This window comes from Scleropages formosus, chromosome 6 (genome assembly GCF_900964775.1).
Source record: "Scleropages formosus chromosome 6, fSclFor1.1, whole genome shotgun sequence".
Taxonomy (NCBI): domain Eukaryota; kingdom Metazoa; phylum Chordata; class Actinopteri; order Osteoglossiformes; family Osteoglossidae; genus Scleropages; species Scleropages formosus.
The window spans coordinates 28,811,648-28,839,316 of NC_041811.1; the positions used below are offsets into that span (position 1 = coordinate 28,811,648).

The 27,669-nt window shown below is 46.6% G+C and overlaps 1 protein-coding gene across 3 annotated transcripts in view; it reads right to left on the reverse strand.

Moving 5' to 3' along the window:
- Nucleotides 1-21,735: 21,735 nt before the first annotated feature.
- rai14 (retinoic acid induced 14) overlaps nt 21,736-27,669 on the reverse strand; it is a 30,816-nt gene continuing 24,882 nt past the window's right edge. For 2 of the 3 annotated variants that reach the window (XM_018748683.2, XM_018748663.2), the window contains exons 8-18: nt 27,555-27,661; nt 26,970-27,157; nt 26,335-26,360; nt 25,744-25,830; nt 25,384-25,473; nt 25,037-25,156; nt 24,506-24,598; nt 22,763-24,166; nt 22,509-22,658; nt 22,360-22,425; nt 21,736-22,141 (exon numbers count right to left, since the gene is read on the reverse strand). In XM_018748683.2, coding sequence (XP_018604199.2) covers nt 22,064-22,141; nt 22,360-22,425; nt 22,509-22,658; nt 22,763-24,166; nt 24,506-24,598; nt 25,037-25,156; nt 25,384-25,473; nt 25,744-25,830; nt 26,335-26,360; nt 26,970-27,157; nt 27,555-27,661 — 2,409 coding nt within the window. In that variant the 3' untranslated portion in view covers nt 21,736-22,063. The remainder of the gene's footprint in view (nt 22,142-22,359; nt 22,426-22,508; nt 22,659-22,762; nt 24,167-24,505; nt 24,599-25,036; nt 25,157-25,383; nt 25,474-25,743; nt 25,831-26,334; nt 26,361-26,969; nt 27,158-27,554; nt 27,662-27,669) is intronic. The other variant, XM_018748673.2, reaches the window with a different exon arrangement.

Here is a 27,669-nt window from a genome sequence, read left to right on the forward strand (position 1 = left end):
AAATCACCAACTTCTACATGTACTCTTTGCTCTCCACTAGTGATATTTTCTATTGCAATACATTCTTCATAACTTTAACATAAATGAGAAGTTTTTTGCATTGATTCTGTGCAATGTAACACACATTTTTACTGTTTTGCAATAGGTTTCATACAATCCTTGAAATAAATCCCCAACTCGAACGTTAAAAAAGAATGAAGGTAAATGGCATTAGCGTTCAAACTTAAGGGCAGAACAAATACAAAACATACACGACAAAAATATGTTTTTTTAAATACTCCATGCCAGTCGCCCTTAAACGTTACAGAGTGGACATGGTTTTACTCCCAAAGCTCTATATCAAGTTTTGTTTTAAATTCTGCTCTCACTGTAACTATATGCTGGGTAAGTCATTATGGAGAAAGAATCGGCTAAATGATTCTGACAAGTAGAAAAGACAACAGCAGAATAGTATTTTTATTCTACTCAAAGCTGGGGGTGGACTGATTTCATTCTCAAAGCTGTGTTTCCTATTAGTGACACTCAACTTACGTGCCAACCTGCTACAAAGTGGTCCAGAGGTTACTAATAAATGCCGAAGCCTGCCAGAGGAATACTAACATGTCTTTGACATGTTGCCAAAAATAAGATCTGTGGATATATTACATGCTCTAGTAATGTCAGTAGAAAAAGCAGAATAAAAGGATTACCACATCGCAACCCATCATACTTGTCAGCTTACTTTACACGTTAACTTATCATATCACCACAGCCTGTAAAAACTGCTCAAGTCCATATTTCCCAGTTTGCCAAACCAGTTTGTTATCACATTTTGTTTGTTTTGGGTAAATGATGAGATTCTGATGGCAGTGGTTCTGAATGGTATTGTCTTAATTCTTGGTTGTTAGAGTCTAACAGCAATGGTTGTGGCTTATGATGAGGCTGCAGTGGCTCTGGATTCTGTCGCAGTGGTCCTAGGTGTTGAGAACACCATCTTCTAAGTTCCCACACTATTAAGATGTCGTTTAATTTGGTTATTATTGCCGAAAATGCCTTTAAAAAGATTAAATTGCATCACAGATCCAGAAAGGAAAGAGATTCAGCATACGACATACTAAGGAGAGCAGGTAGTGCAATTGCTAGGGCTGCTGCCTAGTACTTAAAAGATCCAGGTCCAGATCCCACCTCCTGCTGCAGTACCTTTGATCAAGGTACTTACCCTGAATTGTTCCATCAAAAATGATCCTGCTGCTTTACAGAAAAACATCAGTTAATTGAATCGTAACTAATATCTCAAAACTGCAACTTCTATTACTGGAAATACTGTAATTAATAAAAATCAGAGGTAGGACTTGAATCCGCAACCTTAATGTCATATCTGTTTCAGTACTGCTACGTGGACTGTGGCCTCAGTATTGACAGAAAGACTTCCAGCTCCCTGCTCTTGAAGCTGATGCTGGGAGAATAAAGGTGCTCCCTGGAGTCCCACAATCCCTTTGCAGTCTCAGCAGCCCATGTGTATTTGGTGGTAAATAGGCCAGAGTGCTGCACGCTTATCTAAATAGATCCCCATTTTCGTGGAGCAAGCAAGTCGTGGAAGGAGCTATTTAGAGGTGATTGGTGAGATGGTGCCTCTACATCTGTATCCATTATCTCGAGATGTTATCTGCCCACTCCCCAGGAACCTCTCATCACTGCTCTGTGGGCAGGCGTGTGCTCTCTGCCTTTGAAATGCTTGGAGTAGCGACATGAGGCCTTAGGCTAACCAGATACCGATGGACCTGAACTGATGGCTCCTTTATTTAATAAAGTCTCGATATTGAATTTATTGGTTTCGTTGTGTTTGTTTTCTGGAAAACGGTCTTTACTCCTGGGCCCCGAAGGCATTATAACCATGTAAAATCCAAGCGCGCCACTTCTAAAAGGCAGTAAAGTTTGCTGGCATGGAAAGTACTCCAGTTTCAAGGAATGAGTGAGATATAAAGCAATCAGACAGTCTTTGAAGAGCTCATGTTATCTCTTTCAAATGGTGCCATATAACTGTATCCTCCAGAGCTGTCCAAACCGTGAATTAGAGTGGACTCGGGGTAGTCGGGGGTTCGACAGGGGCCAGTGAGGTGCAGAGAATGAGGTTGGGTGTGAAATGAGATGAAGTCCAGGGAAAGGCTGTGAAATGATTGACGACAACCAAACTTCTGTCCGTGGCAGTTATCTAGACAACATAGCAGGACCACAAATTGGGGCGCAGGAAAAGGAAGAAAAAAAACTATAAATAATCTAGGAGGCAAACTCCAGCACTGGCACTGGTCATGTCTTTGCTCAAAGTCACAAAAATTATCCTACTGACGTACCCTTGAGCAAGTTGCTTGGTCTCTCCCAAACAGTGCTTGTTATAATTGAAATACGGGATCCATTCGAAATCTATTTTATTTAGTTGTGTTTTTTTCTTATAAATAAGATCCGCACCTCTGATTGGACAGTGTGCATGATGACATCAGCGTGGGTTACCATCCAATCAGAGTTGAAGATTGCACAAGGCAGGGTCCGGGTGACCCGGCTGAACGTAAACTTTAGAGAATCCTCGTAACGTCAAAAGCAGAAGGTCAAGGTCAGAGGTAAACCGATCTCCATATCGCGACTGTCCACCTGTCAAGGTCACCCATAACTTATTCACAGACACCTCTCACACTTTCTACCACTTTTATCACTTTGAATGGGCTGAAGACGGCATCTTGCGTGATGTCAAAATGTTCACGGCCGAACCGCTCAGTCCTGCGTGCACACGGTACTGTTTTTTATGCTTCATACCTTGAACCTACTTTTAAATTCACATTTATCCTTTCGAAACACCTCTAAACTTACTTGATCCCCGGTTTGGATTTCCTTCTAAGGTCCAAACAAAAAAAAAAAAAAACCTGGCTATAACCTTTCTCTGCACTATCTCTGCCAGTTCTAGTCCTTAAAAAACATGTTTGCCACTTCTCTCCCAGATCTGTTTTCAAAATCAGGTCCAGTGATGTGTCACACTCTTTCATGAAGTCATTGAAGACGTCTCAACCTCAAACTCATCTTCTGCGGGCAATCAGGCTCTACACTTACACTATGTTGATGATGTTTACAACAATTCATAGCACAGCTATCAAAGATATAAAGCTTTCATCTTGACACAAGACAGAATGTGTGCATGATGAGTAGATAATAAAGCCCACAGCCTCAGGCAGAAGCCACCTGAGATGTCACTGGCTTCTGCCACCTTCTCCTGATTCTCTGCGTGTCTGATTGTTTTTTGTCTCCACTGATACACCTGCTCTTCCAGGTAAGGCTTGTTTGTGGTATTTTGCTCCAGCTTCCTGCTCCTTCCAACGCACTACCACCATCACCTCAATAAAGGTTCTTACTGCTCCTTCACTGTGTCTGTTTTATCATCTCCTTCTTTCATAGAAAATATCAAAAAAAACATCCACTTCCCTTAAAAATTAACCTCTTTAATTCTGTCCACCCGTTTGCATTTCAAAAGGTCTTATTGCTCATTTTATACATCATTTCATGCCATAGATCTCTGGTCTCCAGGGTCAGATGTTTGCCGCTGTTATTTTTCTGTGACGGCAGTTTCCTGGGAGTTCTGTCACTTTTCATATTTATGCCATTTTCGTCTCTTTCATTTCTTTTCGGTACACTAGTTTAGCTACATATTTATACTTACTATTCCAAGTGCACGGGGGGCGTGGTGGTGCAGTGGGTTGAACTGGGTCCTGCTCTCCGGTGGGCCTGGGGTTCGAGTCCTGCTTGGGGTGCCTTGCGGTGGACTGGCGTCCCGTCCTGGGTGTGTCCCCTCCCCCTCCGGCCTTATGCCCTGTGTTGCCCGGTTAGGCTCTGGCTCCCCGCGACCCTGTATGGGATAAGCAGTTCAGACGATGTGTGTGTATTCTAAGTGCTGGAATCTTTGCATTTTAAAGACAATACATGGGCCAGTTTCTATATCACTTTTTGATTATTTCAGGTCATACCTTGGCTGGGACTACAGCACAATTTTAACCGTAACTCTTTTCCATCCATTTCATATTAACTATGACTCAGAAATAAAAACAGATGTATTAAACATATTGGTACAGTATGACAGTAAAGTCCACAGAGCATGAATAGTGTTGATATTAATAATTATTTTGTACTCACATTGGAATGCCAGGCCTCCAGAGACAGGTATGCTTGAGCCAGGGAGATGACATGGAGAGATATTAAATTGCAAACAAGCATAAGAAAAATGCTCTTTGTTTTTGAGATTCCAGGACACCATCTCCTCACTGTCACAGAACAGATGGTCCAAGTGGTGGCTTTCATTATGACTGCTGAGAGAGTAGCTCCTTTATTGCTCCAGCTGCTCTGACTCAAGCCATGGTTGCTATTCAGGCATAAGACTAGGAAACAAACCGATCACTAATACATTGCTTTCATTCCTTCAGTGATACAGAATCGGAAATTTACTGAACTGTTATATATGTCATAATACTACCGTTTACATGGTGGACTGGCACCCCATCCGGGGTGTGTCCGCTCTCCCTCTAGCCTCGCTCCCTGTGTTGCCGGGTTAGGGTCTGGTTCGCCTCGGCCCCACTCAGGACAAGCGGTTTCAGTGTGTTTGTGTATGTGTGTACCATTCATATGATAATATAACAATAATAATAGGAACAAAAGCACAAATGTTTCTATAATAAGGAATAAAGGCAGAAATGAATCACGTATTTATGTGTTGTTGCAATAACAGCCTCAGACATGATCGCAGTGTGTGTTTTCAGTTTTAAATTAAAATCAAACTCTCAGGGCAATTTTTTTGAAAGTACGTCCATTGTGCCATGCACTGCAATTAATTAATAAATAATAATAATACTAATAATAATAATAATAATTATTGTTATTATTATTGTTGTTGTTGGCAGTACTACAAGTATTTATTATTGCAGTATTATTAGGGGTATTATGCCCTTTGTACTACTGCTGTAGTCACTGTGGTTACAATAGCACAAATGTTACCATAATAAGGAATAACTGTTTGAAATTAATCTTGTTTTTATGTGTTGTTCCAATTACAGCCTGAGAAATGATCGCAGTGTATGTTTTCATTTTTCAATTAAAATCAAACTCAAGGCAAAAAAAAAGAATTTTTTTTTTTTTTTTAAAAGCACGTCCATTGTGCCATACACCACAATTAATCTGCCTTAATTATTTTCAGATTTCTAAGAAGTTATTTCAAAGGCAAGTATTAATAATGCTGAAGGATAGGACGTTCAGTGCAGGCATTAGGATGATAATAAAAAATAAATAAAGCAGTCTGTAGGTCAAAATGAAGGAGTGAGAGGATTAATGCGGCACAGATGTGAGGAGGCACAGACGGAGAACTCATAAAAGGAGCAGGAGGGCTGGGCGGAAAGCTGCTTATAGCCTACGGTCATTTGGGGAACGGGAATGACGAGGTTAGTGTAGTTAAGGTCTGTTAACATTGTCCTAGAAGCTACTCATAGGCTACAGTCATCCAGGGAACATGCACTGGGGATTAAATAATTTAAGCCTGTTACAATTCCCTGGAGTTACTCATAGGTACAGTTATTTAGGGTATCCATGCCGCCACTCAGCATGTCTTGGGCCCCCAACATCATTTTGTATGTTGCTTCAGGAATACAGGGCAACACTATGAGAGAAGCTGGTATGGTCATGTTATTCTCACATCAGCTGAGGCGAACCCATTACAGGGATCTCATGGGTGACACAAAACGGACAATTTTGGACAACCGCCTTTAGATGTTTTCTTACGTTTACTTACATTTTTTTATTTAGCAGATGCTTTTGTCCAAAGTGACTTCCGATGAACTCTATGTAGTGTTATCAGCCCACACACCTTGTTCACCAAGGTGACTTACACTGCTAGATACACTACTTACACTGGGTCATTCATCCATACATCAACAGAACACACACACTCTCTGTCACTCACTCTATGGGTGAACCCAAACAGCATGTCTTTGGACTGTGGGAGGAAACCAGAGCACCAGGAGGAAACCCACACAGACATGGGGAGAACATGCAAACTCCACACAGACTGAGCAGGGATCGAACCCATGTCCTCTTGCACCACCCAGGTGCTGTGAGACAGCAGTGCTTCTTGACTGGTCTTAATTTAAATCAGCTCTGTAACTGTCCCAATATTAATTTTGAGTGCGCCACTGTGAAAGAAGTAAGACATGCATTTAATTTTTGTCTGCAACTTGCTGTATTGTGAGATTGCCTGGTTATCTTCCAGCGGATGTCCAGGTGAATCTGGCTGTGCAACACTTGTAATGCCAGGTGCATCGGACCCCTGCAGAAAAAGAGTCAGCACTCTGAATTGCTACTGAAGATGCCCGTAATTTACAGTACATGTGGTAACGGCACACTCAGGGCCTTCAGTCAAACTGTGTAGTCCTGGCAGACCAGACTGTAAAAATCACTAAAAGGGGATTTCATATATCTTTTCTCATTCTCTTGGGGAAATCTGAAGCCAACGCTGAACACAAAACTCCTGTGTGGACTCATTCATATGTAAATCATGCAAGGATGTTCGACTCTTCTGTGTACGTAGTTTGGTCTGAATGATGTTGTCATGTAAGAAATAACCCATAGTATTGTAACGACCCCCGTTACTGTTTCAGGAGGGAAACTCCTAAATGGAAATAGTTGCATTCTGGGAAATAATGTGAAATGTGGATATGCAACCACTGGGGACACTTAGGGGGAAAATGATGGGGTGACTGTCTGCTACTACACGAGAGAAGAAAGCCTTAGGGTGCTAAACAGGCTAGCAAAGCTAGCTGTAGGTCCTTCAAGGAATGGGGTCTTTGGACTGAGAGCTTTAGTTTCCTGGTGCTGATGTTCAAATAAATTGTTTGTGATGAAAGCTATCTTTATATCCTTCTTTGCCCCATCCACACCTATAGTGCTGTATACCACAATATTGACAGTTCAGAACACAGCCCAGAAATGACCTGTTCAACTGATTGAAAGACTTTCTGCATATGAAACACGAAAAAGTGAAATTAATTCAGAAATTTAGCATTTAGATTTTTTTAAACTTTTCAATGATATTTGACCATTTCAACATTATTACCATACAGTATTAGTGTATGCTAGGAGTAAGACATACTCCTTTACAATGCCAAACTAATACATGCAATATATATATATACACACACACACGCTGGCTGAAGCCACTTGTCCCAAGCTGGGTCGCAGCAAGCCGGAGCCTAACCCAGCAACACATGGCGTAGGGCTGGAGGGGGAGGAGACACACCCAGGATGGGATGCCAGTCTGCAGCAAGGCACCCCAAGCAGGACTCGAACCCCAGGCCCACCAAAGAGCAGGACCCAGCCAAGCCTGCTGCACTCCCAATAGATAGATAGATAGATAGATAGATAGATAGATAGATAGATAGATAGCATAAGATTTACGGTTGCTGCCTTTAGATCTAAAAGTGGCAGACTGAAATCTTACCTACAGCTGTAGTACCCTTCAACTAGGTATTTACCCTAAATTACCCCGCTGTGTAAATGGGTAAGTCATTGTAAGCTGCATTAGAGAAAAGTATAAATAAATGAATAAATATAATTATTAATAACGGAATTAATAATAATCCATAATTAATACTCCATCCATCCATCCATCTTCCTCCGCTATCCGGGGCCGGGTCGGGGGGGCACCAGTCCGAGCAGAGTCCTCCAGACTTCCCTCTCCCCGCACACCTCCTCCAGTTCCCCTGGGGAAACCCCAAGGCGTTCCCAGGCCAGCTGGGAGACATAGTCTCTCCAACGTGTCCTGGGTCTGCCCCGAGGCCTCCTCCCAGTGGGACATGCTCAGAACACCTCACCAGGGAGGCATCCAAGAGGCATCCGGAACAGATGCCCGAGCCACCTCAACTGGCTCCTCTCGATGTGGAGGAGCAGCGGCTCTACTCCGAGCTACTCCCGGGTGACTGAGCTCTTCACCCTGTCCCTAAGGGTGCGCCTAGCCACTCTGCGGAGGAAACTCATTTCTGCCGCTTGTATCCGCGATCTCATTCTTTCGGTCATGATCCAGAGCTCATGACCATAGGTGAGGGTAGGAACGTAGATCGACCGGTAAATTGAGAGCTTCGCCTTACGGCTCAGCTCCCTCTTCACCACAACAGACCGGTGCAATGACCGCATTACTGTGGACGCTGCACTGATCTGTCCGTCAACCTGCCGCTCCATTTTTCCCTCACTCGTGAACAAGACCCCGAGATACTTAAACTCCTCCACTTGAAGGAGCAACTCCCCCCTAACCCGGAGGGGGCAATCCACCTTTTTCCGACTGAGAACCATGGCCTCGGATTTGGAGGTGCTGATTCTCATCCCCGCCGCTTCGCACTCGGCTGCAAACCTCCCCAGTGCGCGCTGCAAGTCTTGATTTGATGAAGCCAACAGGACCACATCGTCCGCAAAAAGCAGAGAGGAGATCCTGCGGCCACCAAAACAGACACCCTCTGTTTCCTGGTTGCGCCTAGAAATTCTGTCCATGAAGATAATGAACAGAATCGGTGACAAAGGGCAGCCCTGGCGGAGTCCAACATGCACCGGGAACAGGTCTGACTTACTGCCGGCAATGCGAACCAAGCTCTTGCTCCGGTCATACAGGGAACGAACAGCCCGTAGCAGCGAGCCCCGAACCCCATAATCCCGAAGTACCTCCCATAGGATGCCACGAGGGACACGGTCGAATGCCTTCTCCAGGTCCACAAAACACATATGGACTGGTTGGGCAAACTCCCACGAATCCTCCAACACCCTAGTGAGGGTATAGAGCTGGTCCAGTGTTCCACGGCCAGGGCGAAAACCGCATTGCTCCTCCTGAATCCGAGGTTCGACTATCGGTCGGATTCTCCTTTCCAGTACCCTGGCATAGACTTTCCCAGGGAGGCTAAGGAGTGTGATCCCCCTGTAGTTGGAACACAATCTCCGGTCCCCCTTCTTAAAAAGAGGGACCACCACCCCGGTCTGCCAGTCCAGAGGCACCGTTCCCGAACTCCACGCGATGCTGCAGAGGCGTGTCAGCCAAGACAGCCCCACAACATCCAGAGACTTGAGAAACTCGGGGCGGATCTCATCCACCCCCGGAGCCTTGCCACCGAGGAGTTTTTTCACTACCTCAGTAACTTCAGCCAGGGTAATAGACGAGTCCCCATCCTCAGCTTCCTCTGCAGAAGGCGTGTCGGAGGGATTGAGGAGATCCTCAAAGTACTCCTTCCACCACCCGAGGACATCCTCAGCTGAGGTCAGCAATGCACCACTTCCACTGTAAACAGTGTTTGTGGGACACCGCTTCCCCCCCTGAGTTGCCGGACGGTTATCCAAAATCTCTTTGAGGCCAACCGAAAGTCTTCCTCCATGGCCTCACCGAACTCCTCCCAAGCCCGAGTTTTTGCCAGAGCCGCGTTCCGTTTGGCCCGTCGGTACCTGTCAGCTGCTTCAGGGGTCTCACGAGCCAGCCAGGCCCGCTAGAACTCCTTCTTCAGCTTGACGGCATCCCTTACCTCCGGTGTCCACCACCGTGTTCGGGGATTGCCGCCGTGACAGACGCTGGAGACCTTATGACCGCAGCTCCGAACCGCCGCCCTGACAATGGAGGCGTGGAACATAGTCCATTCAGACTCGATGTCCCCCACCTCCCTTGGGACCTGGTTGAAGCTCTGTCGGAGGTGGGAGTTGAAGACCTCTCTGACAGGGGCCTCCGCCAAACGTTCCCAACAGACCCTCACTATACGTTTGGGCCTGCCAGGTCTGTCCAGCTTTTTCCCCTGCCATCGAATCCAACTCACCACCAGGTGGTGATCAGTTGATAGCTCAGCCCCTCTCTTCACCCAAGTGTCAAAGACATATGGCCGAAGATCAAAAGAAACGACTGCAAAGTTGATCATCTACCTCCAACCTAGGGTGTCCTGGTGCCAAGTGCACTGATGGACACCCTTATCCATGAACATGGTGTTTGTTATGGATAAACCATGACTAGCACAGAAATCCAATAACTCACCGCTCGGGTTCAGATCAGGGAGGCCGTTCCTCCGAATCACGGCCCTCCAGGTGTCACTGTCGCTGCCCACATGAGCGTTAAAGTCTCCCAGTAGAACGACAGAGTCCCCAGTGGGAGCGCTTTCCAGCACGCCCTCCAGGGACTCCAAAAAGGCCGGGTACTCTACACTGCCGCTAGGCGCATAAGCACAAACGACAGTGAGAGACCGTTCCCTGACCCGAAGGCGCAGGGAGATGACTCTCTCATTCACCGGGGTAGACTCCAACATATGGCGGCTAAACTGGGGGGCTATTAATAAGCCCACACCTGCCCACCGCCTCTCACCCTGGGCAACGCCAGAATAGTGGAGAGTCCACCCTTGGTCGAGAAGAGTGGTTCCAGAACCCAAGCTGTGAGTGGAAGTGAGCCCGACTATATCTAGACAGTATCTCTCAACCTCCCGCACCAGCTCAGGCTCCTTCCCCGCCAGTGAGGTGACATTCCAAGTCCGAAAAACCAGAGTTGGCACCCGAGGTTTGGGTCGGCCAGGCACTCGGCCCCGACCACCGCCCAAATCACAATGCACCGGCCCCTTACGGTCTCTCCGGCAGGTGGCGAGCCCACTGAAGAGCGGCTCCACGTCATGGCTTCGGGTTGAGCCTGGCCAGGCCCCGTGGGCATAGACCTGGCCACCAGGCGCTCGCATGTGAGCCCCCCCCCAAGGCCTGGCTCCGGGGGGGGCCCCGGTGACCCCATACCGGGCGGGGTAAACGAAAGCCTTGGTTTTAGTTTCTTCATAAGGGGCTTTTGAACCGCACTTTGTCTCGTCTGTCATCCAGGACCTGTTTGCCATGGGAGACTCTACCAGGGGCATATAGCCCCAGGCAACATAGCTCCTGGAGTCATTCAGGCACTCAAACCCCTCCACCACGGTAAGGTGGCGGTTCACGGAGGGGTAATTAATACTCATTAATCTAATTATTAATAATAGCAGATAATTACTGACTGGCCCCACTAACATAGAATACACACACACACACACACACACACACACACACAGTGCCCCTTGCAAGTTCTGTGCACTGGCTGTGAACCTGCAACCTCTTGGCCTGGTTCCTTAACCATTGCACTGCACCGGGAGAGCCTGGAAGGGTGTGTAATCCATTTAGCATCAGTAACGAGACACCGTGGCTCAGGCTGTGAGAAAAAGAGAGGGGCCATGAGGAAATCGGATTAAAGGTCGCAGTTAATCTGCTCTTTTGAGCAGAACTCCACGTTTCATGTCAGTGTGCATGTTGGCAGATTTGCCCGGCTTTTCCCACTGGAGTCCATGCCTTCGCCTACCTTGGGTGTTGTTGTCACATGATAATTATATGTTTAAGCACGAAGGTATGTATAATCTTTGAGTGTTTTTCTCCAAGACAATAACAGTTTGCTAATCCAACTTCAAGCAAATTCCTTCTCAACAGAAATATTATAGGTCTCAATACGCAAGTTTGACACACAAGTTGCTGAGAAAGGATTGGATGTCGGCGGAAACAATCATCACAAAGAGATGACAGCTGGAGGAATTCCACCATTTAGAGGTTATCGCGATCAGTTTCACTTTAACTTACGCCTTTACCACAGAGTGACACAGTAAAAGATGAGAAGGTGAACCGCTTTATGTGGAACCTACAGATATAGACATTCTGAGATCGATGCATCCAAAGGGAAGGCAATTAGGATAATCAAATTTAAATACATGAATGTGTTGACTGGCTGACTGAGCCCATGAGCATTTGATCAGTGCTTTGACATAAAATGTATTCATGTCCGGGCCATGGTGACATCCCATCTGGACACTGCAGCTCTCTCCTGTGTGGCCTTCCTGCTACTGCCATCAAACCTCTACAGCTGATACAGAACGCTGCTGCTGCTGCCTGAGTTGTGTTTGACTTGCCGAAGCGTTCCCATGTATCTCCTCTACTCATTTCTCTGCACTGATTCCTATAGCTGCCTGGATCAAATTTAAGACCCTGGTTATGGCTTACAAATGCATCAGTAGAACTGCTCCAAGCTATCTACAAGACTTGATCATCTGCTACACCCCAACCAGACTGCTACACTCTTCCACATCTGCCAACTTGGTGGTCCCATGCACGAAATGTAAAGCACGGACGTTCTCAGTTCTGGCTCCGTTGTGGTGGAATAACCTCCCCCTCTCACTCAGAACTGCTGAAACTCTGTCCACATTTAAAACATCTTAAAACTCACTTCCTCCAGACTCACTTTGCCCATGATCTCTTAAGTTCATGTAAGGTGTAAATGTACATGCACCATAACTTTATAATCATGCCTGGGTCAATCTACTCAGCTACTCCTGTAATGTAACGTAAATGTTTATATTTATTTAAAAAAAATGATTTGGAAGGTGATCAGGAATTGCTGATATTTTGATAGTTTTATGCTGCTACTCATGTGATGAACATTGGTGCATATGGTGGAAAATAAACTGTACTTAATCACATGCTGGCAATTATGTCTTTTGCTCCTGATGTAATGCACAAATTGTATTTTCTATGAGATGTACGTCGCTTTGGAAAAAGCATCTGCTAAATAAATAAATGTAAATGTGTAACTGCACCTATCATTTTGGCAGCATCTGAACGCTGCTGCATATTCAGGAACGGTCAGACCGATGTGGGACCACGTGGTCATGTAAGGAGTCGTCGAAGAGATCCATAGATTCCATCGCAGAACAGCCCACCGCCATGTAGCAAGTGCGACAGTCCAGGTGTACGTGAGGGTCGAGGTGTGTGGGTGTGCTGGTTAGCAACACAGATGACGCTCCTTCCTCAGAGGGAACTCGGCTTATGCAGCTGCGGTACAGATGCCCCGCTGCAAGACTAATTAATTAACACAAGAATCTCTGTCTTATCATGTACGCAATGCTGACAGTGAATCTGCATCCAGCTGGGATAATGACCCAAACACATTTATTGAATTACCCGGTGCTGCGATCGGGTTGCGGGGATAGAACTAAGATGTCCATGTTTTCCATTTCGTGTCTTGATTTCCCCCCCCCCCCCTTCTGTACACTGTTCATGTCAGGTGAAAGGCCTGGAGTGCAAAGGAGCAAATAACTGGTATTGATCATCGCTGAGGTCCGCTGGCACACGGGCTACAGTGGAATTGTGGGAAGTCTAGCTGCCGCCAGTGGTGATGAATGAGGCTCTAGGTTGGATAGGAAGGGAAGTGTAAGTCCTATGGAGTCACCGTCAACTCTTGGTGACCACTCGTGGTTTTCACAAGGGTAGGAAGCGGTTTACCATTGCCTTCTTTTGTACATGGTGTTGGATCGTGGGAGAAAACCCACATAAACACAGAGAGAACATGAACACTCCACAGTGACAGGACACACACACACGTGAAAGCACAGCCCAGGAGTTGAGGCTACAGTGGTACCTGCTGCACCGCTGTGCTGCTTGGGCTTTAGGCACTGTAGCCTGAAAACATAATTGCATTAAAGGGAAATAATAAAATTTGAAATCACAATCTCTCACGTCACACCTTTTAAACTCAACTTTCAATGTCAATGGGCCACTAGGGCGAGGAATAAGGGTGACATTCGCGCCCGCGGGCCTCGCAACCATTTTGAATCTCCGCGGAACACGCATAATGGCAGAAGTCACGATCACAGGAAAACAGCGACAGATTTGGAATCAATGGCAGTTTACAGCAAGTGAGATCAGTGCTCATGATGTCACCTTCTTATGCGGGCTTTGGATGCGTCAAACTCCTAACGTAACAACAACAGCACGGCACTGGATCTGTCTGAGGGGTCTGTCATCAGCTGAATTAGATGGTTAAAAATCTACAATTTAACGTAGATCGCTCAAGAACTCTGGGCCTTCAGTCAATTGGTTTCCTCGAGAAGCCAAATTTTTGTGCAGAACAGATGGAGTAGCAATACTGTAACGACCCGCATTACTGGTGTTCGAGCAGGGAATGCGCTTATTGTAAATAGTTGCATTATGGGTAAAATGTGAAATGTAAGTGTGCAACCACTGGGGGAGATGATGGGGTGTCTGTTTGGCAGCGAGGAAGGGGGAAGCCTGGGGGTGCTAAGCAGGCTGGTTTGAAGTACAAGTCCTGGAGGAAATGGGGCCTCAGACCAAGAGCATCATTTCCCTGTGCTCCAGTGTTGAAATAAATGTTTGAGATGAATGTTGCCTGTACGTTTTTCCTCACCCCATCCTAACCCACAGTGCCGCCTGCTACAACACTACAGCTACAACTCAAAGTAAAATTCATCAGATGAACTCTTTATAGGTGCTTTGACTCGCGTTGTGGCACTACGGCTGTGAAGAACACCGCTGATGATGCTGAGGGGTTGCGGTGTGGTAAGTGTCCACCGGACGTCAATGAATCCTTGCAGCTATAACATACCATATACACGTACCGCGGTCCAGCTGACACCCAGAACGCCTCCCTTCCATGTGTCTGCGGTTCGGTACTTTCAACAGACCTGACTTTTCGTAACTGGCAAACTCTGAACATGGCCAGAGACCTTAGAGAGACTGGAGATGGTACACTTGGGTACTACCGGATAGTAGGAGAGTTTACCTGGGGCCGCCATCTGTGGCCCAACTTTCCATATACTGAGCTTAATACAATGCAATATGCTGTAATCAAATGGCAAATTCCACTGCAGATGTGCATGGGTTCAAAGTACCACACCCATAGACAGGACGTGCCAGGAGAGCAATAGAGCTCGTGCTAAATAGAGCAGACCATCTCTCGGCCGGACAGCCCCCGCCTCCACCCTCCCCCTTCACCAGCTGGACAGATGCTGATGTCTGAGATTCCCTCCATCCTTGGGCTCAGACGAGACGGCCAGATCTCCCGCATGTGGCCGCGGGGTGGCCCCTCTCCCGACAGGGCTGCCATCACGCGTGGCTAACGGTTTTCCGCTGACACCACGGCTTCTTTGAACTCCTTTTAACAGCACAATTACTCTCCCTCCAGACAGTACACTCACTTCTCACCTTCCTAATAAGCCACTCATAGACAACTGCTCTAAGTTTTTCTCTCCTCTCTTACTTCCCAAAGTGCCTAAGTGCGCTCATAAATTCTCTGTCGCCGACTCGCAAAGTCAGTCACCCCCCCAAAGCCCCTCGCCCCCCAAAGCGCCTTTCCTCTGCCATTTTTTTAATCATTTGCTAATGCTGCTTCCGGCCTTTGATTTGCGGTGAATCAGGTGTGACTGGATTTCTTAGAAGCCATTCAGACAGCCTTTAAAGGGGGAGGGGGGGAAAAAAAAAAAAAAATCCTTGTCTCAAAATGCCACTGTGAGCATCAAAAAGGCTTTGCAGGGGGTGACGGAGGGGTTAAAAAAAAAAAAAAAAGCAGAAGGAAGTGAACAGTGATTGAAATGAGCACACTGACACAACACAGACCACCAAGCTGGTGCTCCCTAATTCTGACTCTCCCAGGTACGGGTTTGGGGAAGCCTCTACTTTTCTTTTCAGCTCGAAAAATCCTTATTTATAAGGAAAATACCTTATTTTTGCTCGGAAATCTCTAGGTGGCATCTGCTTCGTCTCAGGCTCATAGGAAGTTCGTGAGGGTCTCTAGAGGGGCGCAGGCCTGAGATTTTTGGAGATAAGATGTGCTAACAGGGCCTTTCCACGTGTCTACCGGCAAGATCGGTGCAGGTGGGACCTTGGCTCGAGCAGGAAACCCCTTCTTGTACCAGGATGCAGATCTCCTGGGTCACTTCTAGAAAAAGACACATGCCAAGAAGACAACAAATGTCCCCTCCATCAGGTTCCCGCTTCTTTGGGGAGAGATAGTGACATGTGGAAGGGTTTCAAATGAGGATATAATGTGTCCCAACAGGTCGGCTGCCCTCACCTGTTGTAGGTGGTAGCAGCACAGTGCCTGGAGTATGGGCACTACTTTAGTGACCATCTTGTATTTGTCCAGCATCGATAAAATTAATAATGAGCCTTTATTGCTCCATCTTCAAGACTAAGGGCTCTTGCAGACACACACATACAAACTTTGAGTGAAAGCACCATGAACCAGAGAGCCTGCAATCCTCCCCTTTTTCCTCATAGTTCATATAAAGACCTGCTTAGTTTGTCTTTATTTGCTTTTATTATGGTGAGTTTTTTCTTCCCAAGAACTGAGGTTTAAAGGATCAAGGCACTTTTGGCAAAAGTCAAAATCTGAGCTTTTGCTTTGTCTTTTTTTCTGTAAGCACAGGCAGTTTCCAGAAGGCTACGCAGTTTGATTTAGTGCACACTGCCACCTAGCAGAGCCCCGCTGTACTGTCCTGCATCACTAAAAGCAATAAATATTTTTTAAATGATGTTTCAGATTGGATTTCATTGAAGCGCATTATTCTTAACGAACTAAATACAGACATATAAATAAATGCGGCTCGATCTGGCTGATAAGAAGAACAAGAAGCCTGTTTAAGGTAGACATGTGACACGGGAACGAGAGCCACGGGGCCAAGGGCACCTCAAGTCTAGGGCGGGAAGTCACAGAGGGTCATGTCAGAGGAGAGGAATTGAAAAGTGAACAAACTTTGAGCTGGAAGCACTTGCGATGCTCAGCAGCAATTTGGTGCGTGTGTGTGTACGTGTGTACCTGGAGGCATGGGAGAAGGTGGCCGGCGGAGTGGCTCTTCCTTGAGCTCCCCAACTTCCCCAGGTCATTAAGAAGGTGGGACCAAGGGAAGAAAGACTGTTCTCTTCATCAGAAACTCTGAGAAGAAAGCAGAACTTCCGAGGGACCTTTAGCATCTAGTATCTGGTGAGAAAGAGGAGGTAGAATGAATGTGTGAATCCTCCAGCACCTTGTTCGCATGATGGCAGCATCAGCACTCTGATATCCAATTTGGCCGCAAGGAAAGGAGGAACTCGAGATGGTGTCACGTCTTAATACACATATCTCGAGAGCCGTATGGAGACGAGTTTTCAGCGAGACGCTACTACGGTGAAACGGTATCTCACGAAAGGGAAGGGCACGCGCACGCGCACACACACGGGGAAAGTAATGATCTAGGCTATCAAGCAAAGTACTGCTGCTTCAACTACTAGTTGGTAGCTTTGACCTTGATCAAGATATTAAAGGCAAATTTGGAAAATCCCAATTAAAGTGATGAGCCTTTGGCCCCTGCACAAGCATCTGATGGTTTTGCATCCAATAAAATTCAGCTTAAAGTATTAAAAAAAAGTAAAAAAACACCCTTGCTCCTGCCACTGAACACCACAAAAGGTGGTGACTAATAGCGTTCAGGGATTTGATGTGTAAATGAGGTCTCCCCTAGATCACATGGCTACTCCAAACGCACTGAGATCGTGACACACACACACACACACACACAAACCAACCGACGCATCCAGAACAGGAGTTCATTAAGGTTATTCACGTGCTGGCTTGTTTCGTCGTGGAGGGATTCATGGAGAAATGGTTAACTGGCCGTCCGTCTTTGACCGGGGTGGACGGTGCGGGCCCATAACAGGAAAGCGGGCAAGTAGGATTTCCTCACGCCAGACTGCCTGTGGTGAAACAGTAGATGACTGCGTGGAGTCCAAAGTTATAAATATCATTCTGTTTTGCTAAAGACCTTAATGATTTCCACCTGTCTCGCCAAACAGAAAGGAGAGCTTGCCTGAAACCAGATATCACTTCCAGTTACCTGCTGCAGAAATGTCTGTCACTCTAATAGACTGTTATTGATTGGTGCCCCAAGGCGCTGTGGAGGCAGGAGGAAGGGAGCGCGTTTGGGTGTTCCTGTGACTAACAAATGGGTGGACCTCCTCAGCCCTGGTGCCAGATGGGAAAAATGATGGCGTAAGAGCAGCCGGACCACCAGCTATCAGAGGTCGATCCATTGAGCAGCGGACGAGTTCATCTGGATGCAATCTTCCAGCCGGCCAGATCAGAGCGCCTCGGCAAGGCTTTCTGTCAGCGCATTTCCCATGCGGAGGGGTTCACAAATCACGAGGTAGCAGGGTGAAGCTCTTCATCTGCCTGACCGATTTGCCGTCTTTATTCCTCTCAACTATCGGCACTCAGTGAAAGCAGTTTCCAATCAGAGTGCAGATGAAGCCCACAGAGCACATTCATGTCACACCAACCCTGGACTTCGGTCCACATGGTTAAGGAATCACTAAGAGGGGTAGCTAGCACTCGTGGAAATCAGCAAGAAGGGTACGTTGGGTAATCAGTCAAGTAGGTACTACTAGTCATGGTAATCAGAAAGGCAGGTATTCTAGGCACATTCTAGGATTTCCACAATTACTACCTCAGCTTGTACAGTGCAGCTCCATGCTAAACCAAGCCCCCTGGAGCCACACAAGAATAAACAACGAGAGGTGGATCAAAGACCTACAGACAGATCATGCAGTAACATCATAAGCCTGCAAGCTTTTCAAAAAAAAAAAAAAACATGCTGACCAGTAACAGTGCAAGGGGGACACTTTCCACACACACTCCTCATTCCATCCATGGAGCACATGCCTCAGTCAACCGATCTGCTGCTCACCATCACGCTCTGTTCCTCCCCACAGCACCAGCACATACAGCAGGCACATTATAGACAATAGGTTGAACAAATTTTTATTATTGCAAAGAGCTGCTGGCAAAATGAAGTCAATTCCTTTTCTAGTACACGGCATTTAAAAAAAAAGAAATACAAGAACAAAGCAAAGAACAATCAAACAGAATATCCCTTCTTTCATGAAACCTGTACAGCTTAGGTTTATACTTTGTATTAAGTTATATTTCATCCAATCCAACCACCCTCCCCACCCCCACCCACCCCTCCAAACAGCAAACAACATAAGTGAACTCATCTGGAAGACAATGAAACGTCATCCATTGCCACATTAGGAGGGAAACATTTAAGGCAAAAAGTGCTGGCGTAAGACACTTTGCCCCCTGGCAAGCTGGCATTCATAGCCCAGTGCATCCTGGGGCAACCTGGTGTTTATATCCTAGTGGTCAGTGTGGATTAAACAACATCTGTATTCCAACCAACTACGGAGGACTAAGGGGCAAGCAGTGACGTGAACGTTAAAACTGGTTACAGACGTTCTTCAATGGTTAATTTACTGTACTAACCATAACCAAGTGCTAATTGTTTTCCCACAGACAAGGCAGTTCTTATATGAGACAGCATCCATGGCCGATGAACCGTTTGTCATTTGTGGTAACATTTACGGTCACAAACTATTAGCTGCACAGGTGCAAACAGATTCCTCAATGTGGCTGTAAGGCTGGAAATTTCACTCAACATCACTCCCCTCGCTTGAGTGGAACTCAAAGCGACAATCCATCCTACTGAGCTCAGCGTTCCAGAACTATGGGCGTGCACCAAGTACGCAGGACACAGTGGAAGTACTAACCCCTGAATGGAGACTGAATAGCCTCTTCCACTCCTCTCAAGAGGAGACAAACAAGGGGAAAAAAACTACACTACCACCTTATGTATTAAGCTGTTTTAAATCAGAGGTTTGTGACTACGGTCTTTGATACGTAAGAGTACCGGTCTTTCTCGATTGGAAGGATAGCCTTGAGAGAAGGCAACCTGTATGCACCATGTGGCATAACATGAAGTACACATGCAAACAGACTTTCAGTGGGAAAACGGAAGTAACATTATGGGACGAGTGGAACAGATGTCACTGCAAGCCTTTGCTCTGTCTTCTGTATCCTCTGTGTGCAGTAAGAGCTAAATGTTGAGTTACCTCAGCACTGAATTAATTCTTGGGGGTACAAAAGCTCTATGAGAGTTAATTTAACAGATTTTACAGTGAAGTAGCAACTAATTAAAAAAAGCTCATCTAACCTGTTTAACTCATTTAAATTTTCTGCTACAGCACTAATTGTAACTACAACATCCACATCCGAGTTGTCTTTTCCAGAAATGGGAACAGGACTAGGGGAATGAGCAATAATGGCAACAAAAGCACACCACGTACAACATATGGCCCAACCTGCTGTAGTTCATATGTTAGAGGAAAGGACATCAGATATCTTGTGTGAGTGAGTGAAGTATGAGTTTCAAACGCTCCAATTTACTTGATTCCAGGAAGTCCTCCGGCTAAATAGCTGCTCAAAGATTCCCATCACACACACACACACACACACACACACACACAGATATACAGTGATCAGCCAAAACATTGAAACCACCTGCCTAATACTGTGTAGTCCCCCTCATGTCACCAAAACAGCTCTGACCCGTCGAGGCATGGACTCCACAAGATCTCTGAAAGTGTCCTGTGGTATCTGGCACCAAGATGTTAGCAGCAGATCCTTTAAGTTGCGAGGTGAGACCTCCATGGATCAGACTTGTTTTTCCAGCACATCCCACAGATGCTCGATTGGATCGAGATCTTCGGAATTTTGAGGCCAAGTCAACACCTTGAACTTAATTTTTGCAGTGTGGCAGGGCAGATTATCCTGCTTAAGAGGCCACTGTCATCAGGGAATACCTTTGCCATGAAAGGGTGCACATGGTCTTCAACAGTCTTTAGGTAGGTGGTATGCGTCAAAGTAACATTCACATGAATGCCAAGACCCAAGGTTTCCCAGCAGAACATTGGCCAGAGCATCACATTACCTCCTCCGGTTTCCTTCTTCCCATAGTGCATCCTGCTACCATCTCTTCCCCAGGTAAATGATGCACACACGCCCGGCCGTCCACATGCTCTAAACGAAAACGTGATTCATCAGACCAGGCTGCCTTCTTCCATTGCTCCATGGTCCAGGTCTGACGCTCACGTGTCCATTGTAGGCACTTTTGGCAGTGGACAGAGGTCAGCGGCTATGCAGCAAGCTGTGATGCACTGTATGTTCTGACACCTTTCTATCATGGCCAGCATTAAGGTTTTCAGCAATTCGTGCTACAGTAGCTCTTCCGTGGGATCGGACCAGACAGGCTAGCCTTTGCTTCTCACGCGCGTCAATGAGCCTTAGGTGCCCATGACCTTGTCACCAGTTCACCGGTTGTCCTTCCTTGGACCACTTTTGGTAGGTACCAACCACTGCATATTGGGAATACCCCACAAGATCTGCAGTTTTGGAGATACTCTGACTCAGTCGTTTAGCCATCACAATTTGGCCCTTTTCAAAGTGACTCAGATCCTTATGCTTGTCTATTTTTCCTGCCTCCAACATCAAATTCAAGAACTGACTACCTAATATATCCCACCCCTTGACAGGTGCCATTGTACTGAGATAATCAATGTTATTCACTTCACCTGTCAGTGGTTTTAATGTTTTGGCTGATCGGTGTGAGTGTGTGTGCTTACACGTGAGGGAAAAACTGCTGTGTTCATGGTGGTGTAAAATGTAAAACATAAAACATGAGGAGTACTGATGGAATGAACTGACACCTCAGACAACTTTCTAAAAGTATTTAACAGCTTGTTAAGAAACAAAGCTACATCATCTCTTCAACATGAGTAGCTTCAGACCATGCATACCCAAAAATAGGACTATAAGTGTAAATGCTATTACAAAAATATGTGAAATTACATCAAAAACATGCATTTATCTAACCTTACAGGTTTTTATTTTTTAAAGGCATATCAGCACTTTCAAACTGTCAACAAAAATAAATTAGATTTTTTTGTGAAAAATTCAGACTTAGAAATGTGTATTTAAACAAAATTATCCAATTAACACTGATTTAAATCACAATACAGTACATCTCCACTGACTGTTTCAGCCTGTTTGTCAGAAGGACGGCAGCAAATGCTGACTGGTTTGTCTGATGTGTATCATGGAAACGGAATGTTGTCATTTGTAGTTTTCATGCAAATCCATTCACATGTGTATCTACCCATCAACCTGGATGCCGACCAAGAAGTCCAGTGAATGCTATGTCCGATATCAGCCTGCACCAGGATGAACCACGTTTGTAGGATCAGCTCAGTTCAGAAGCATCACTCTGTGTAAAGAGAAGGGAGGCTTTCCGTTGAACTGCAGGTCCAACAGGTCTACAGCAGCTCTAGCTGCAGGGTATCACTTGGCCTCTGCAGGCATCTTGCACATCATCAGGATCTGCTTCAGAGCCTTCTGAACATCTTCATCCATCTGTCCCTGCAATTGGTCAGGAAAATAGGGCATACCTTAACTGCTCTAGGAACAGAACCACAAAGTCTCCGATTCATATATTCAAAGAGGAACTTTGTTTGGGGGGTCATACTGTGAAACCCTAATAATGACCATAAATAGTCATTCTTATATATGCTGCTTTAATTTACTGTCCAAGGACCACAAATCTAGCACATCACAAAGAGGTGACGACGTAACCCAACCTGGACAGCATATAAAAGGTGCATCCGGTAGACAGAGACAATCTCGTGGTGCTGCTTCTTTGATTCCTGCAAATAACCGGAATAAATGTCTTCAGTAGATCACCAAGACATCTGTGGTCGGCCCTCAAATTCTAGATCTTTTGACTCACCGCAAGCTGGTACTGGAGCTGTTTCACCTGCTGCTGCAGTGAGTCCAACTGCAGGTTCTGCCTCTTGGGGGTGCCGGTGGCGTAGGACAGCTGGGACAGGCTGTTGAGGGCCTCCTTCAGCTTGCTGACCTCCCGCATGAGCTCATCAATCTGGGTAGAAAGGCATTTGTCATGGGGGGCCTTCTAACCACAAACTATGGCATGATAATTTCAAGCTCAATGCTTACACTGCAAACCTGACACATTTTGGTCACCTTTTTGTTTTTGTCTCGCTCTGTACTCAGGAGCCCCTCTGTCTGCTTTCTCAGCATGGCAATCTCTTCTTGAGCCTCCTTGTATTTGCTGTTGAGCTCACTGTGCTCCTGGTCTCGCTTGCTGCGCCCATCCTTCACCTCCTGCCATGCAGCAGCCGCCTCCAGTGCCATCTCATCCTGCTTCCTTAGGGCATCATGGAGGAGCAGTGTCAGCCGCCCCACCTCCGCCTCCAGAGACTCCTTCAGTTGCTCGTGCTCCTGCTGGGACACTGAGCTCTCTGGCGGCACCTCTTTCATCGCTAACAGCTGGTTTTGAAGGGTGTCCACCTGGGAGGACTTCTGGGACAGCTGCTCCTGCAGGTCACTGACCTGGGCCTCTAGCTCTTTGATGGCATTACCCAGGGAGGACACCACTTGGGTGTGGTCAGCTAAAGCTACAGAGCCACGAGCTTGAGCCTCAACCTCCTTCCTCAGAAGGCCCACTTCCTCCAGGGCCTCCTGGTACTTTGCTTCTGCTTGGGCAGCAGCAGCTCGTGCTTCTTCCAGCTTGCTTACGAGCTCCTGCAGCTGCGGCTCCTCCACCTGCTGGGACTCCAGTTTTCCTCGAACAGCACTGAGCTCACTCCGGGCCTCGCTATAGGAGTGGGAGAGTTCCAGCAGTCGTCGTTGCAATCCCTCGATAACCTGGCTCAGCTCCCCTTTCATCTCCTCAAAGTCCTTGGCTGCAGCCTCTACTGGCACTGTGCCCCTTAGAGCCTCCTGCAGCATTCTGATTTCCTCCTGTGATTCCTTTTGGTTTTCTAGCAGCAAGGCCTTCTCGCGGCTGCTGTCCTCCATCAGCTGCTTGTATGAGTGCTTCAGCTCCCGCCACTCCTCCTCTGCCTCCAGCCGCGTCTCCAGCTCTCGAATGAGATGCACATCCTTCTCCCGTTCCTCCAGGACCCGGGTAAGTTGTGCCTTTAGCTCTTGCACCTCATGCAGGCCTCTCTCTCGCAGGACCTTGAGCTCTTTGACAGCCTCCTGGTACCTGTTCTGCAGTTCTGTCATATCATGTGGTCCAGATTCCGCTTCCGCCTTGCTGACGTGGCAGGGCGAGAGCCGAGCTTGTAGCTTCTGATTCTCCTGCAGGGACTCCTGAAGCTTGGTCTCGAGGCACTCTAGTGCCTTGCGCAGAAGCTGGATCTCCTCCTCCGCCCTGCTCTTTTCCTCTTCTTCCATCTCCTCTTCTACCTTGTGCCTGGAGGTGCTGCTCACATTCTGTGTGGATGCCTCAAACACGTCATCCTCCTGCCGAATGGCTGTCTGGTCAAAGTTGGCATGGGTGGAGTGGTAGGAGGTGTTGGAATCTATGCTGTTGGGACGTGAGCTCTCTTGTCCTCTCTCTTCCTGCAGGGATGAGCGTTTCTGAAGCAGGGGGAGAGTCACAGAAGGTACAGTATTATTGCTATTATTTGAGCATTCAGCTGATGCTTTTCTCCAAAGTGATATAGAATGATATGCAGGTTTCTATACTGTGGTTTGTACACGATTAGTGACCAAGCCCCATTTACTGGGGGAAAAAAATACAGGTTTAGTGGGGAAAAAGGAAGTCAACGTTGTCAGAAAGAAATTGCTACAGATTTCTCACTGTGACTCAGAGACTGAGCTCACTTTGACAGATACCATTTCTCTTGTGATGAAAGTCGATAAAATAAACGCCGTCCATCTGTGTGGACAGGAGGCCCTTGGAGGTTTGGCCCTTACCTTCAGTATTTGTGCCAACTGCTGGTTTTCCAAAGAAAGGGAAGCAATTTTGGCTTGTAGTGCTGCTATCTGGCCCTGGTCCTCGACTCCACCCTGTCCAGAGAGCACAGCACAGACAGACTTACTCCCCTTTCACTGTGGAGGCAGCCAGGGGGCAGGGTAGCGCTAGAGGGTAGCAGGACTTTAAAGGAATGTGCTTATTGAATCCCGATCTTCTTTTAAGTGTATCCAGTGCTCTGAGCATCTGGCCAGACATAAGAATCATAAGGATCTGCAGCAGTGCCAACCAGTAAAGGCCAGCACAAAAATCAGCCACAAGGGACTGTATTACAGTCACATATTTATGGGACCTAATGAGTGAAACAAGGGACCAGTTATGTACCTAATGGGGAGAAAGGCAGGATCACAACAACCAGAGCTCTGAATGAAAGACCCAAAGCTCTAGTAGAATGTCACTCAACATTATGTCAGTGCCATGGATTGGACCATGTTGAGCTGGCCAGGAGAAGGGAAATGGAGGGGGAACAATACCTTGGGCTGGGTTTGCTCCATGATCTGCTTCAGGTCCTCAATGGTCTCCAGTAGCATGTTCTTCTCCTCCTGCAGCTTCTCCACCTCCTCCCTCAACACAACACTTCTCAGCTCTTCATCCTGTCAGGACAGTGATGGAAATGGAACGTGAAACACTTTCAGGTAAACACAACCACCGAAGCAAACACTCTCCTGTATACAAAAACATACACAAATGCACAGGTCCTGAATACTCAGCTAACAACACAAAGACTAACAATCAGACAAGTACACACACACAAAATGGGAAACATGCTAGAAACTCCTCCTACTACACAAAACTAGAGCAGTAAAAGACTTCATTTTACCTTGTAGTTAAATCTCTTGGATGCTTCGCTCCTGCTAGAGGGCGGCGTTTGGGAAGGGGTCAGGTAGGGGGGAGAGGCTACATCAGCTGGCTGAGAGTCACAGAAGAAAAACACGTCGGATGCAGGCTGAGAGACTCTGCTGAGTAACCTACAAATAGTGAGGGAGGGGTCCAGTAACTGCACGCATGCAGTCAGACACACGCAGACGCACATCGAAGACTGAAGACCCACACCCAAAGACATACGCACATAAATGCACACAAATCTACAGGTGTAAACAGTCACAGCACGCAAGTGTGTGCACAGTTAAACAGAGACACACACGTGCCTACAAAAAGACAGGCTGACAAACACGTTTACCTGAATGGGGCTAACAGGGGGCGGAGGAGCTTTTCGTTTTTTGGGAGTGATGCTCTTGTCCTCACTTAACCTAGTGACCTGATCGTGCTGAAGAGGACAAGAGGGAAATCGAGAGAGGAGAGAGAAGCCAGATACAGAGGACAAACACAAAGAAAACAAAAGTGCACCTACGCTTTAGTGTGGTTAGTGAAAAGAGATGAACAAGAACCATTCTTTCTGGCCAGGTCGATCAACAGTCGAAGGTACAAGGGCCAAGTATTTTGGAAATTGACATATGATCCTGCGGAGCTAGGCACATGCAAGATTGTGTAGCAGCAAGTGTGTTTTAGTGACCATTAGGAGGGTGAGCGAGATGTGGATAGACACTATGCTCTTGGTTTGAATTTGACTGAAACAGCTATGTGAGCAAGGTCACTAAATGCAGAAATTGGCAATATTACATCTGAAGACTGAGTGCCTTGTTTCAGAATAACAAATCTGGTTCACACACGACACAACACTGATCAGTTTCAAAATCATTTTCCAAACTGGAAGTACTGTTCCAGTGCTCTATGTGGGAGCAAAATTTAAATGAAATAGACAAAAACTTACCTGGAGTGCTTTGGGTGACTGTGTATCTGTTCCAAAGTGAAAGGAAATCATTTCAGCAAGGACCATTTATCTTAATTCATCTGCATTGCACAGTTAAAACAAAAGCATCAGAACAGTATAAATCTAATTCCAAGCACATGGGTTATTAGATTCGTCTTCTTAAACTCAATTTGTGTACTTGATGGCATACAGTCCTGCACACACCAGTGAACCACTGTTGGTCGCAGGAGAATCACTAGGTGGCAGTGTATGAAAAAGCAATAAGAAAAACTCAGTACTAGCAGTTACCACAAGAGGGGCAGGGATCATACAGTTTCGATCAAGCAAACTTGCTTTTGGCTTTTTTCCGTTTCATTTTCTTTCACATCCATAGTATTTAGCCCCATAAAACCTTGAATCTAATAGTCTGAAAAACAAGTATCCAGTAAGTGCAGAAAAGCAAATATTGGGAGGCTGTACTCAGCAATTCAAACAGGAAAAACAGAATTGTAAATGATGACATTCATCCAGGCACTTGAAGGATAAATTATTCAGGTTTGAGTATTTCTGCCAAAGCACCATGGAGACACCGCCAACATGCTGGAAAGGAATGGCAAGGGCTGGGTAAAACCTGGTGGTAACCATGGAGACCTTACCCGAGTCTGGCTTGACCGGAAAGAAAGCAGCGCTGACTAGGGTCTGGACATCGCGATTGCCTGAGAGCTTGGCATAATGAAGAACATCCTGTCCCATGGAGTCCACTGTATGCAGATCTGCTCCTTGCTGCAGCAGAAGCTCCAGCACAGCCAAACTGCCGCTCTCAGAGGCCGCCATGAACGCCGTCCTGCAGCACAGCAACCATCGTTGTCATCATCGCCATGGACAGAAATGACCAGAGGACAGAATCACGTAATCAGTCTTAAGCATCATCGTGCTGCTGATGGTATGAGGTCTTGTAACTGTAGAAGATCTCATTTTTGGAGCCTCTACAAGCACCTTTGCCTTGCCACACTAAAGGTGGTACAAAGGTTGGCACGCTTTTATACAAACATATTATTCCCCTGTTAACACAAATGGTGAGGAATCTCAGACAATGAGGTTCCGTTTCAGGCTCAAGGTATATTTAAACACACACAGAGACACAGCTGCTGCTGCTGACGCAGGTGTGTTTGCTCAGTTCCTGTTGCTTCAAGGTGGGTATATGCACATGCAGGTGAGTGTGTGTGGGCAGGTGAACCTACCTGCCACTCTTGTCGCAAGCATTGATGTCAGCACCCCATCTAAGGAGACTGCGGCATGCCTCGACGTGGTTATGTGTGGCAGACAGCTGCAGGGCAGTGCAGCCCTCCTGTGCAG